The 15391-nt window shown below is 38.4% G+C and overlaps 1 protein-coding gene across 1 annotated transcript in view; it reads left to right on the plus strand.

Moving 5' to 3' along the window:
• Positions 1-3953: 3953 nt before the first annotated feature.
• Positions 3954-15391, plus strand: part of REC114 (REC114 meiotic recombination protein) — a 67974-nt gene continuing 56536 nt past the window's right edge. Inside the window, exons 1-3 of the mRNA XM_072402130.1 lie at positions 3954-4014; positions 5939-6117; positions 13344-13433. Coding sequence (XP_072258231.1) covers positions 5983-6117; positions 13344-13433 — 225 coding nt within the window. The 5' untranslated portion in view covers positions 3954-4014; positions 5939-5982. The remainder of the gene's footprint in view (positions 4015-5938; positions 6118-13343; positions 13434-15391) is intronic.

Consider the following 15391-nt stretch of genomic DNA (forward strand, 5'->3'; position numbering starts at 1 on the left):
AGTACAGTTTGTGAATTTAGTGCAATAAAAAAGGCGAGAATTGTCATTAATAATATAAGAATTTATTAGAATATTATTTTTGATTTATTATTATGAAAACCTAAAAATTGCAAAAAATGTCCACATTTCTCGTGAACCACTAACTGGTGACCACTGCTGTTGGGCAGATTCGAAACAGGCAGGTGGAGTCCATTGTTAAAGGAGAGACACAGTGAGGGTGATTTACTAAAGCAATTTAGGCTGTTCACTTTACCAAAGTGAGTTTTCTCCTTCCCAGTCACATAAAAAAAACAGATGGCACTGGAACCCTGGGACCATTTACGAAAAATTGTGTCACTTTAGTTATGTAGCCCCAAGAGTATCTTGTTTAAATTTTTTAAACTCAAAATGTCAATCCCGCTATAAATGGTCCATGGAAACACGTTGAAAGATATATGAGACACCAATGTGTTCCATGTATGTCCAATGATGTTGTTATATGTATTATTGTTCAAATACTAAAAAAAACTACAGTTTTATAAAGAGGTTGGTGAATGAATGTCTATTGACATAAGGTGCCTTACAAGTCCACAGAATGGTTATCTGTATTTTTGTGTGCTTGATGCTATTGGATGTGGCACTTTACTAGTTGTATTTTATAAAATATTCACATTTTCACATGATTGCATGGTTGAAGTTACATAATTTCATTATATTTACTAAGTGATGTATCCCTTGCAGTGCTCCACCCAGAATTTTTTTAAGCTGGGTGTGAAGATATAGTAGGCGGGTGGCAACCCCTATATTGTGACCCAACTCTCAGTGAGCACCCAAAAACAGCCGGGTGGTTACTGAAAAGTGCCGGGTGGTACGTCCGGGTAAAAGGGGCTGGGGAAAACACTGCTTTGTAAGGTGAAGAGCTAATATTCCTTTAGTCTTTCCTGAAAAGTCTGTCCGTACTTAGGGCAGATACATTTATTGTTCAGACAGATTGTCAAGTTGTGTGGCAACTACCTAAAAATGCTTTGCAGGTGTTTGGAAAGCAGTCCTTTACAAGTCTATAGAAGTAGCTACTGACTATAAGTCATTGCACGAAGCCTTCTCCTTGCAATCAAAAAACACAACTGCATTGCCTGCTAAACACCTGAAAATAAAGATTTTTTTAACCATTCATTTTAATGATATTGAAATGCTTCGAAATTTTGGATGATTTTATGAGCAGTGAATCAAAAAGGTCCATTACAATTGTGTTGGAAACCACATGAATCTTCTAGCCAAATGTTTCTTTTTCCTCCTTTAAAGGTAAAGCTGCACTACATGCGCAATATGTGTAAATGCATTACCTGGGCACATAGCAGCATTTTCTACATTCTCAGGAGCAGCGTACTGTGTGGTTTGCATCCAAAATGAAAAAATAAATCAATCAGCCTCGTTGATTACCTGTGTATGAAATAAGCAATTGTGGGACATTTCTGTCCTGTAACCCTAAAAACCCTTTCTATTACCTGTCATGTGATTTACGTTACCCAGGGACATCAAATGAAGCTGAATGTTGCAGTATTATTAATAAACAGTATTTATATAGTGCCCACATATTATGCAGTGCTTTAAATTAAATAGGGGTTGCAAATGACAGACAGGTACAGACAATGACACAAGAGGAGAAGAGGACCCCACCCTGAAGAGTTTACAATCAAGGAAGTGGGGGAATTAACACACAACAGGAGGGGAGATATGTAGTGGTGGGAATTAGTGAGGTTTTCAAAAGACAAAAGATGGGTAGGCAAGTTTGAAAAGATGGGTTTTTAGTGCTCATTTAAATGAGCAGAAAGTAGGAGCAAGCCGAATAGGACGAGGAAGACCATTTCAGAAAGTCCAAGTAGCTCTAGAGAAGTCTTGTATCCGTGCATGTGATGAGGTTATGAGTAATGAAGTCATTAGTAGGTCATTGGAGGAGTGAAGAGCATTCATAACACAGGGGAACAATTTTGAACACATTTTTTGTTGACTTCAATTTTTAAGCTTATTTACACTAAAATAGGTATGCTGATTCTTAAAGTGCAGTTTGTTTTCCACTATCACGTCAGGATTGTTCTCTACCATTTCAGTGACTGTTACTTTTATATAGTGAAAACTTCAGGATATAACAAGAAAAATAAATGTAACATACAGTATCCTAGTCTACCATTGGTTATACGCCCAGTGGCCCATTCAGATGAAATCCCAGTGCCGGTTTTTGTTACCCTACCCTCTCCTAAAGAACATGATTATGGTGATAAACTAGGTGACAACAATGATGAAGAGTTTGAAATTGAAGAGGACTCTGTTCATAGGAGATTTGATCAGGATGAGTTGAGTGAATTGGCGCGTGATTTGGGACTATTGAAGAAGGCTTCAGAACTCCTAGCATCTAGACTACTTGAAAAAGGAACAAAGGTATCGTACTTTCGAACCAGAGAAATTGCATTTCTGCAGTATTTTAGAACTGACAGAGACTTTGTGTATTGCCATAACATACCTGGTTTAATGGAGGAAATGGGAATTTCTTTTTTATGACTCAACTGAATGACGACATTTCATTGATAGCTCAAAGCGGAGCTTAAAGTGTGTCCTCCTTCACAATGGCAACATATTTGGGTCAGTCCCTATTGGCCATTCAGTTTCTCTTTGTGAAGAATATGCAGACATAAAGAGAGTCATTGAGTTGTTGCATTATCACCAACACAATTAGGTCATCTGTGTTGACCTTAAAATGGTATGCTTCCTTCTTGGTCAGCAACGCGGATACACCAAGTATCTCTGTTATCTGTGCATGTGGGACAGCAGAGCTCATGAGAGGGATTGGGTGGAAAGGAATTGGCCTCCAAGATCTGCCCTAAAACCAGGTGATCCAAACATTCTACATGAGCCACTTGTTATTAGAAAGAATATTATATTCCCGCCTCTGCACATGAAACTGGGTCTGATGAAGCAGTTCATTAAAGTTTTGCCAACTGAAGGAAAATGTTTCCAGTACCTCATTTTAGCATTTCATAGCCTGTCATTTGAAAAAATACAGTAGTTACAGTAGTCCAAACAAGTAATGGTAAGAGCGTGTGCAAGTGTTGGTGGTCCCTGGGGACAGGTAGGGGCAGATTTTGGAGATGTTGCGTAGGTGAAAGTGACAGGACCTGGAAATGTTCTGAATATGGGGGGTAAATGAGAGGGCAGTCAAAGGTGACGCCAAGACAACGTGCCTGAGGGGAGGGCCGAATAAGTGTTGATATTAGTACATTACAATCTCCAAAAGATTTTTTTCCTAAATATCAACAATCAGATCCATGAATCTGCAGTGAACTCAAAGACGTTATCACCGGGGGGGCAAAAAAAAAAAAGGAACCCGTTGAAGGTCCCTGAATACGCATGCTATTTCTATAGCAATGATGCTGCTCCTCAGCACGGTCCTGTCACCATGATTATTGCCCCTGGCACAGGAATGGACATTGTGAGCAGCGCCCATAAGCAGGACATGGATGGGAGGCATTGTACACAGGCTGTGCGATAGCAGGAAGGCTCTGGAACATGAAGGTAAGTGATCTGCTTAGTACAGATGGCAGGTAAGTTGTAACAAGGCCTTTTTACTCCCTCTCTCCATTGCTATACAACTAACATTAGTGTACAATCAAACACTTGTATTGCAAGGCTCAGCTGCCATTCTCTACCTCATATTAGTGTCTCTAATGTAAAGAACCTTTCACAACACAGCATTCCTCTAAACCTAAATATACATTTTGCCAGCACTGACCCTTACAGCCTACAAAATATATCTCCCTAAAACATTTCACTCGTTACCTCAGAGTACCGAACGAGGCTGATTTATATGAGGAGAAAAGGCGCCAGCCCCGCCCACAGCATTCACCGCGCTCCACAATCCCGTACTCTGTGGGCAGGGCAACTTTCTGCGACGGGGCGTGTCTGCGCGGAAGGGGCGGATCCTTTATTACTAGTCACGTGCTGTGCCCTGACTAGGATCTCGGACTGAGCGTAACGCCTGAGGTAAATGGTGGGAGATTGCTCATGGTTGTCTATAGCCTCCCTTCTTATGTTATTTCAGTCAGTGTCTGTCCGTACTGACAGAATTATGGGCGAATGTGCTTGTCTCTGTTCCTACCTGTGTGTATCTCTCACATTATTTGTGTACTATGTGTGTCCTTACCTGCATATACTATCCCTGTGTCTATGTGTATCTGCTGGTGTCTGTATCTGATTGCAGTGAGCAGCACTGAACCTCCCGCTGCCACCCCATTACTTTTCAATGGTCCTGTTATGGGGAGATGATGCATGCAGCGTCCTCCCCAGGCAGCGGTTCAGCAGCGTGAAAACACTAAAAGCACCAGAACCTCACCACCAATCATAACACAGCCTAAGGCATCTTTTCCCAACCTCAAGGAAGCCCTAAATCAATTTTTAGGTCTCATTGAACCCCTAAATCAATTTTCAGGTCTCATTAAACCCATGCTAAAACCAGTTATTGAAGGTCAGTGGGGGAAAAAAGCCTCCTAAGCCGACAGCCAGTGGACAGAATATCCCCCAATACAGTGATGACTAAAATAGAAATAATGGAATAAAAATAGTAGAATAGAAAACCCTGTAAAGAACTAAAAACCTAATTAGAATCAAATCAAGCTCCTGTGCTTTGCCTTTAAATCCCTGCACAGTTATTGTCCCACTTATATTTCTGACTTGTTAAAAAATATTCCCCCAGCCGCTCTCTCCGCTCCTCCAATGACCTACTAATGACTTCCTCACTCATAACCTCTTCACACGCATGGATACAAGACTTCTCTAGAGCTGCTCCAACTCTCTGGAATGGTCTTCCTCGTCCTATTCGGCTTGCTCCTACTTTCTGCTCATTTAAAAAAACCTCAAAACCCATCTTTTCACACTTGCCTACCCATCTTCTTCTGTCTTTTTAAACCATCACTACTTCCCACACTACATATCTACATATCTCCCATCCTATTGTGTGTGAAATTCCCTCACCTACTAGATTGTAAGCTCTTCGGGGCAGGGTCCTCTCCTCCTGTATCACTGTCTGTATTAGTCTATCATTTACAACCCCTATTTAATGTACAGCGCTGCGTAACATGTTAGCGCTAAAAAAATTACTGTTTAATATTAATAATCATTAGTCATGCATGTGGTTTTACCATGTGGTATTAAAGGAGAACTATGCAGACATCATTGAATGGGAGGTCAATCAGCAACTGGTTGAGGAATCCCCTGGAGGGACCCTGGGATTCTACAGAACCCTGGTTGAGAATGGCTGGCCCAACCCTTGTGCCGGATTGGTGTTCTCTCATGCTTTCTTTGCACAGACCCCACCATTCTTCAAAACAGGCCTAATGCAGACCTGTCATCAAATTTATTACATTTTAAAAAGGTGACTACACCTTTAATATATTAGTTTTTTTTTATTATTTTTCAAGGAGGATCCCACCCTTTTTTTTTTACTGCCGCAGTGGTAATAACTAAATGGGAAAACTGAAACTTCCTGGGATACATACGTCATGTATCCCCGCGCAAAGGGGCTTTCCTGGAATGTAAAAAAAAGTGACATCAGTCATGGGCAGTGAGATCAGCACATTTTCAGGAAGAGACTTCATTTGATCTCACGTGTTCACGTTGTTGCCAATTTGGGTGAAATGTAAAGAAGGAGAAAGAAGATGGCAGTGTCCAGTATGCAGGACCAACTGGACTAGGACTTTACACCTATAAAGGTGTCATTTTTTATTCAGGAAAGTTACACTTTACTTTTAAGGTTTGCCAGAATAACGCATACAAAACTAACATTTTATTTAAATGTGTAAAACCATTACTACAGCCTGCAATTATATATTTAGCACAGAACATTGTCTATATTTAATCCACAAGCTTCCTATACCATAAACCTAACTGGGATCACACTTTTTATTTACAGTTTTCTACCTGTACCTAGAACTGCCCCCAGCATTCTAAGGAGTCATGGCTGAAGGGAATAGTGGTTATTTTCAGTCTGGACATGAAGCGACAACAAGCCAAAGTGTAGGGCATGGACTAGAGTGGGTATTACAAAGATATGAAAGGCTCGGGATTCCTGGCACAACAACCCAAATTAAGGTGAGATTTTTTGTTTAATTACTTTTTGAAAAACCCAGGGTGTCAACTCATGCTTTAGTTATGCCAAATTTGTTGCTTAAGGAAAGACCCATGCAGCAAGATACATAGAAAAGGATATATTTTTGTTTCCTTGAATGGGTGGCACATAATCAGCTCAGTGACTTGCATTCTTGTCTTTGTAGCACCTAGGTCCTAGGTTGGGACACTATCTTATGGCAATGAGCAATATTTTGATTATATATACAATCATTACCTAGAAAAACATTTATTTCAAATATGTAAGCATATACTAAATGCCAGTCCTTAGGATCACCCACAACTTCAGCTGTGTTTAGCAAAGATTTCAAGCCGCTGTCCGGAGCACAAGCGAGCAGAGAAGCCCTGTCCGTTCAGAAATTTAGGTGGGTGGCAGGCCCTGTATTGTGACTCAACTCTTCAGTAACCACCCAAAAACAGGCGGGTGGTTACTGAAAAATACCAGGTGGTGCGCCCATCTAAAAGGGACTGGGGAGAACCCAGCTTCAGAACACCATCAAAATTCACATAAGTGGTGACTGCTGGTGGGCATCCAAGGGGACACATAAACCATTACAACAGTTCAACCCAGAAATTCACTTTTGCTGAATGTGGGAAATGCCAATAGGTGAATAGTAGCTGAGGTTTCCTGTCAGGTTTTTACCAGTATCTCCACAAACTGATCAATGGAAAAGAGTTCATTGAGATCCATGCTGCTTCAGTAGCAGTGCTCCTATCAAAAATTAGGTCAGTGAAAATGAGAGAGAAGTGTCCAGAAGTTTTGTGACAGGGAGAATGGGCTGTTGGAACCTTGACAGGAAAACGGCAGAATGTGTCTGTCCATAAGACCTTTGCTTTTATGTCACGTATGTCAGGTAATTGTCTAAATCATTGATAACATTTAACCCGTGTACAGCAATCCCCAATATTGTTCATTAGTCCACCAATTAGAATTGACTTCCGTTCACTCCTCACTTCATGTAGAAGAGCACAGCGGGATGTCAATTGCTTGTCCAACTGAATGGAATTGTGTGAACAGCACTCCATGACCCCACAATCATCCATTTGTCACTGGAAAGGATCACTGAAGATTGTTTCAAGTGAAAACTGTCATCTATCAGACGTCTGTACAGGGCCTAAGATGCCCTGTTTGAAATCTTGCATAGTTCTATCTACTATGTACATACATTCCACTTCTGGTACCTACCCTCACCAGGAGGCAAATTTAAATACTTCTCATTGCTCTGTGTTAGTGCTGCTGCAGAATAGTTGTGTTTTCCCTGTACACCTACATTAACCAGAGAGAAAGATTTATACTACCAATGATTTGATTTTGACCCTACACAGGAGAGGGAACCCCAGGTCAATAAAGACAGCTTTATGACACTTTTACTTTTTACTGATTTATTTTTATTTTTTATTAAAATGTGAATATTTATATATAACATGCAGAAAGAATCTTAAGGGTATTGATTTTGGTTCCATTTGTGGTCTAGCTATTTTTGCTATGATTTTTATGAATGACCCTTGTCTTAAAGAAGACATACCGTAGGTATCAAAAAATGTTGACATTCACACTGTTTTTGTTTTAAACACTGCAAGTTTTAATTTTAGCATTCATGCATGATTATTATTAACATTAATATGCCGCTGACTTTAAAGGTTAAATTTTGCTTGTAGCGATGTATAATTTTCCTTTGGAAGTAATCTGCATGTTTTCAAGTTAAAAGCATTCAAATTTTTATTGTGGAATTTTTATTATGTTGATTTTAATTTTATTTCATACTTTTCAAAGGCAAAGTTTTGGCCATGCACAGTTTACCACATACGCCTTATTCACATGTTTAAATTTAAATTTGAATTAATATATTTTTATAACGTATGCATTTATGCATGTTGCTGTGCTGCTTTTTATTGATTTCAAGGATATATTGGTAGTATTACATTGACTTTTTTTTTTTACAATAAAGCAGAATATACTGTTATATGAAAAATAATAATGCTTCACAAAAATTGTTGACTTCTAAATATTTGAGGAGGCAAACATTAGATCATAATTTAAACTGTGCCTGTACATAAGCAAAAATGCGGTGGTGAATGCAAAAGTACATTCACCACTACATTAAACTACAGGCTCAGTCTACAATTTGCCATTGAACATTTAAAACAAACAGCCTTTCTGGAGCAATTTGCTGTGGATTTATGAATCAAAGATGGTTGTTTGGCCATATTTAAAGTAGATATGTTTGGCACACAACATAATTTCAGGAGGGGAACCTCATGTTAACTTGGTTTGAGGTTGGTATTTCACGGCCAGGGTTAACTCCTAATTCTGCATCATCCAGTGTGTCTGATGTGGCCTTTTATTCCAAATGTGAAGCTGAACCAAAAAAAAATTTTTCAACACAATTATGATCCAAAGCAAACCACCTAATCCACCAAGTAATTCCTCGGAAGGAAGAAATGGAGAGTTATAGACTGGCCAATTAAAAGCCCTGATTATATTTCCATAGGAGATTGGAAACAAGGAGATCCTGTGAGGAAATGGGAATATTAGTATCTGGGGGCATGGGTACACATACTTTTTCCACAATAAACCAATACATTTATTGATTTTGATTTGTTTAATAAATTATTAAAAGGCAAATTTTCCTTGAGATTTTTGAAGTGTAAGTATAGAACTAATGTTTGCCTGTCGTAATATGTCAACAATATATCGGGTATATATATTATAAGGTAGTCTCTGGGTTACATACGAGATAGGGACTGTGGGTTCGTTCTTAAGTTGAATTTGTGATTATGTAAGTCGGAACAGGTACATTATTTTAATAAATGCATTTAGGACAGACGTTTGTCTCAAAATATTATTAAGCAGGAATGGTGTCAGTTACTGTATAATATCCTCACTGTGAGGTAATCACAAACAAAGCAAAAAGAAAAAAAAAGAAATAACTGCAGAGTTTGTTTTGGTCATTAAAGAGTTACAAAATGCACCAGATCAGCTCAGCTCTTAAGATCACTCACAACCTCAGCTGTGCTTAGCAAAAGACTTCTTCTGCAAATCATGCAATCTGCCCCCTCCCCCCTATGAATCTTCCGTCCTGCACAAAAGCAGAAGGGAAGCCGCGTTCATATCTAGAGTCGTCCGTATGTCGGATGTCTTTAACTCTGGGACTACCTGTACTGTTTTAGACCAGCATCCAATAATTAGAAATACTTGAACTAAAGCTTGTATGTATTGTATGGAAGTAATCTGCATGTTTTCAAGTAAAAAATTCAAATTTTTATATTATTAAAACTTGGAATGTTTAGTAGGTTGATTTAAATTTTACTCAATGCTTTTCAAAGTAGGAAAACTTTTTTATTCTATATATTTTATTATGTTCATAGTCAATTGAACATTTAAATTTTAATTTTATAAATACATCAAAAGAGGTTGTTACGCTCTATTCAAATAAACCATTTTTATGGTATACTTTAGTACTTTTTATAATTTTATGGTAATATTCAATACTTTTCCTAATTCTAGGCAGCCATAAATATGAAAAGCACAATGAATGAGCCTTGCACTAAACTGAATATTTATGGTAATAAAATTTCCTGCTTTAAGGTCAGATAATGATTATGGTAGTGATCAAAGTGTTTGGAATGAGTTCCATAAGGTATCCTGGACTTTCCATATTCCTACCTAAGAGTGTAATATTTCATTAATAATAAATAATCTTTTAAATGATACCCCAGCGCTAACTGCAATGATCAGATTGCAGTTATAAATGCAATCTGAACTTTGGTGGGTATTTTGTGGGTAAAGCAGCGTATAATAACCTTACAGTATTGATTGCCGCTACTGATAATACTACATGCAATCTGCACACTCCTGTGAGTATAAATGTATTATTATTGTAGCTCTAATATGTACCTCTGAGTCAAATAAAGTCTTTGAAACTATAAGGAAGAGCAGGGATAAGAATGGAAGCATAGTTTTACAGTTGTCTTATAACACTTACGTTGAAACTTTCAGGACTGACCTGCTTGAAAATGTGTGTTAGTTTACATGTCCCCACGCTGTACCATTCCAATGGACCCATATTAAGATAAGTACATAGGTGAAAACGATGGATTTCTTTACTTATTACCACCCCATAGAGCAGTGCGTTGAGCTGAACAGCCTATGTAGACATTTCTTCCCATTATCTTTCATACAGGGATTTGTGTTGGCTGTTGATTCTCTGGTCAAATTGTTTTTATACACGCATACAAATTTTATACCTGCATATAAATTGTAAATTGCTCTGTATTAATGAGAGCTGGACTCCAAGCAGATATAAAATATGCAAATTAATGCAGCTCTGTATTTATATTGCATTCATAATTTATTACCAGTATGGTAATGGTATGGTCTTGCAATCTCCCTGTACGCCAACACTCTCAAGGATAGAGAGGATACACTTTCATCAGTGATTCACCTGGGTCAGGGGTCAGCAACCTTTACTATCAAAAATAGTCTGGAGCCGCAAAACATAACACAGTTTATAAACTTTTAAAAGTTTTAATATTTTTTTAATTTTACCTGTTACAACTGTGCATGTGTAGGCCTACTTTGAAATAAATTAAACACTGAACTATGCCCCTAGAAGCCTCCAGCTTCTAACGTATCATCCTGTTACATTAGCTGGAGGCTTCTAACGTAACAGGGTAGATTTTGTTTTTGTTCGGCAGAGTTCTTTATGTTCTGACGATGCCTTAGCGATGAAATTTTAAGGGGTGTTAGCCACAGGTGTCCCTCATTTGCAGCTTTAATTTTGTTCACCTGTACCCCCCAATCTTGAGTAATTGGGGTTCAGGTGCTAGAAGCCTCCAGCAATGTGTAACAGGGTAGATTATTTTGATAGTCAGAGTTCTTTATTTTCTGACGATGCCTTAGCGATTCAATTGTAGGTGGTGTTAGCCATAAGTGTCCCCCACTTGCACCTCTATTTTGGTCACCTGTACCGCCTCCCCCCCGTTCCAGAGAAATTGGGGTTCAGATGCTAGATGCTTCCAGCAATGTGTAACAGGGTAGATTTTTTTGATAGGCAGAGTTTTTATGAATTTTTAGGAGGTGTTAGCCACAGGTGTCCCGTACTTGCTCCTCAAGTTTTTTTCACCTGTACCCCCGTTTCCAGATAAATTAAGGTGTAACAGGGTAGGGGTTTTTTTGATGGGTGGAGTTTTTAGGAGGTGTTAGCCACAGGTGTCCCCCACTTGCACCTCTAATTTTGTTCACCTGTACCCCCTTCCTGTTCCAGAGAAATTGGGGTTCAGGTGCCTCCAGCAATGTGTAACGGTAGATTTTTTTGATGGGCAGAGTTCTTTATGTTCTGATGATAGCCTAACAATTAAATTTTAGGGGGTGTTAGTCACAGGTGTCCCCCACTTGCACCTACATTTTTGGTTTTGTACATCTCCCCATTCCAGAGGAATTGGGGTTCAAAGGAGGGGGATGTCATTGTACACACCCATTTGTACACGCCCCGTGGTAGATTTATTTCACTTGTAGATTTTTTTCATTAGAACACCGGATAGGGAATCCCCCTCCTCCGCAGTGTCTTGGGAGGAAGGGGATCCCCCATCAGAGATCTCCCCGCGGCAGCCGAAGGGAGCCACAACAAGGAGGCTGAAGAGCCGCAGGTTGCAGACCCCTGACCTGGGTGAATCAGCAAACGTGGAATTGATCCAGTCCAGGATTGAAACATTTGCTATCAAATAGCAAATAATTTCAGGTTTGCTGAATCATCCAGGTTCACTGATGAAAGTGTATGTTCTCCACCCTTGGAGAGCTTTAATAAATCAGTCTGCTGTTTTACTATACAGCAGACTAAGGGCAGTAAGTATCGCTAGTGTATTGCCTAACTCTGATGTAAAAAGTAGTGTCATCCTATTGCTTTTGTTGTATGATGAGTCTATGTAGATCTAAAGTCTGGATAGACAGAAATGCAAATCCTTTGGCAGGTAGACCAAAGGATTTGGTCCTTGGAAGGTTCCCTTCTATGGACATCAATGTATTTAAATGTTTTTCTAAAATTTTACTTTATGTTCTCCTACATCAGCTCTCTTCCATGCCTTTTAATAGGGACCTCATTGTCTGATAATCTGCCCTAAAATGGTAAACTAATGATCCTTGATGAGTAGCAATCTGTCTTTCCACATTAGGAATATAGAAAGATTCAAACATTATAGGAGTGAAGCATCCATTAGAATACACACAAATGGGATGCACGTAAACTTTATCAGTAAGAAGAGGAAAGAATAAGAAACAAAAAAGAAGAACTATGCAGAGTGAACAATAAAATTTGACAAAACTATATTACAAGCTTTTCATGAGTTTTACACCCACCTGAGACATTTTTCAGTTGTCAAGCAAAGATTTAATTCAGTGCGGAATGATTCTATACAGGGGCAAAGATCAAGCTGGGGATTTCTTTTGCATTCAGATTGGAGCTTTTGGTATTCTGTTAGGTTGTTGTTAAGAAATTGGTTAGGAGCATGTTTATTGCAAAAAGACATTTAGATCACCCCCCCCCCCTCCCAGATCATGGCTTCCAGTTGAGTGATGGGAAGGTATTCTATGAAGCATTGAATTCAGTTGAATATATTAGGTTGAAGAAAATGTTTAAAAAGGAAATATGTTTAGAAAGTATATTTACTGTTCAATCAGTTAGGCTGTTGAATACAGAAACAACATTAGGGGAGATTATGTCAGTGGCAATAACCAGCATATGTTAACTTACTGAAACTTCAACCCTCAGCTGTAGAATTCGCTCATTGTACGTCTTGAATTACATGTTAATATGCCTTTTGCTCATGTAAAAGAATTTATATTCTTGAAAAGGGAATAGAAATGAGAGTGAGTTGTCATTTTATTACTTGCTTGGAGACAGTTTTTACAACCTTCGTCAATTAGGAAATCCACATATTTATATTATATAGTTATGTTTTTCAAATCAATATTTACTCATTGTCAATTCAAAAATAAAATGTGTAGTACATTTTTAATATTTTGGGTAAAATAAGTAGATAAAAAAAACTATAAAGATCTACAAAGACCCATTTTATCTATTTATTTATATATATATATATATATATATATATATATATATATATATTATATATATATATATATATATATATATATATATATATTTAATAAAAATATGTTTTTCCAACCCTAGGTATTTGAGTGTAATGAAGATTCAGAAAGCATCACCCTTTCCATTTTAAATACAGGCCATTTTCTCATCTGCCGAGGACATACACTACTGGTAAGACAGATCAGTACAGGCATAGCTGTGTGCCTTTCTTCTGTGTTTGCTTTCCAGCACAGGCATCCTTCATTATGACATCCACCAAGGTGACTTTCAAATGACCTAGCATGTGTTTTTTCATTGCTGGTGTGCTGAAATGCTAGAAATGCTCATCAATACATGTTATGCAATAAAACTAATATTGATCCTGTCAATGTTTTGTCAGAGAAAAACACATTGTATTTATAAAATATTTTAAATTTACATATAGAAATTTTAAGCCAATTTTAAATACAGTTTGGTATAATTCAATTTAGAAGATTGTTTTGTTTTTGTTCATTTATGTATTTAACTAGTGGATTTGGACACTGAATTTTACTGGCTAATCAGAAAGGCAGTCTTGAAAAATATTCTATTATATTAATTAATTGCAGCACCTTAAATAGGAGGAAGGATGAAGTTTTCTCTGATGTTACATATTTTGTTGCAAACCAGCTATACATTTGTCAATTTAAATGATTCCAATGACACTACTGTTTTAGATTTATAGGTAAAAAAGCACATGAAACCATGTGTTGTACTAATATTACATTTATTCATACCACCAAAAGTTCAGTGTAGGTAAAGAAATGACAAAGAAAATTTACTTGTTTTTATGATAGGATGATGTGTGGTATGTAATTATAACTGCATCAGCACAGATTTCTCTTAGTTTACCAGCAAAGGCCCACTAGTGAGGTTTTCATGAGAAGTCCACCTACTATTGCTTGCTGTGATGGGGTGGCAACAATACTGCACTGCACCTAAAGTCAGGCTGTCTTATAAGCTGTGCTTGTTTGCACTACACTAGAGTAGGAGGATGTTGCAGTAGGTGTGGCTGTTGGCATTTCTGATTCACAAGCGTAGCATCTTGGCATCTCATGTGACAACATAATGCAGCATATGAGACCCTTTTAAGGAGACATTAAACCCCTAATGTTACTGCACTCAGCAGACTGCACTTAATCAGCTTTTTCCCCAACCACAGTAATTAAACTTTGACTGCTCTTAACCCAAAAGTGGTAAATGACCACGCACTTCCTGGATTCATACTGATCTTCCACCACTCTCCAGCGAGAATGGGTAAACCTTTCCCAGGCTTCTATTGCTGTGTCCTCTTGTAACCAGAACAGAAAGTCAGTGGGAAATCCTTTCAAAAGACTTACAAACATCAATAAAGACACATTATTTTTCAAAGTAAAGTAGAAATGGCTTAACACCACCATCAGGTTAATGCTGTCTTCTACTCTGCAGATTTGACCTCATTTCTTATGTCCGTGACAGCCTGTGTGTGAAGAAATCCTAGGTTGTCCAAAAAATATGAGATGTAGGGAAATCTTTCTGAAAAAAATTATAGAAATTATATTCTATCTTTACTATAGCCAAAACTAAAATACCTTGAATGGCAATGTTAGGAGACAACTATTTAGGCAGTGATCCCTTACTGTTGGCTGCCACAAGACAACGCACCCTGCTTATTCTCTTCGTAGGAGTCGCTTGCAGCAGCGGGGAAGATCAGGCAAATAGCTGTCAGACTTCTGCTCTGCAGCCTGTGCATCCCCCGCTTCTCTTTGGATGTGAATGGTACCTCTGCATCCCCTGCTCTGAGACTGTGCAGCTGAATGGGTTTGTGCTGAGACTAATGAACAGAGAAGTTCCTGATTCAGTCATGCACTGCCATTGGCTGCTGGGGCTTTATAGCCTCTCTGCTCCCATTGCTCTATGCCTTTTGTAGTGTTAGCTGGGCTAATCTGTGCTGGAGAGACTTTTACGTGCTTCCCTGTTGCTAACCATTGCTGACATTTTTTTTGTACTGTGCTTGGACTGACCTCTGCCTGTGACCCCGACTCTGCTTGTGCCCACTCCCTTGTCCCTGGTTTGGTGGACTGATCTCCTGTGTTTGACTTGTTTTCTGGATTGCCTTGTAATTCTGGTAC

The sequence above is a fragment of the Pyxicephalus adspersus genome, chromosome 2, assembly GCF_032062135.1.
Source record: "Pyxicephalus adspersus chromosome 2, UCB_Pads_2.0, whole genome shotgun sequence".
Classification (NCBI taxonomy): Eukaryota; Metazoa; Chordata; class Amphibia; order Anura; family Pyxicephalidae; genus Pyxicephalus; species Pyxicephalus adspersus.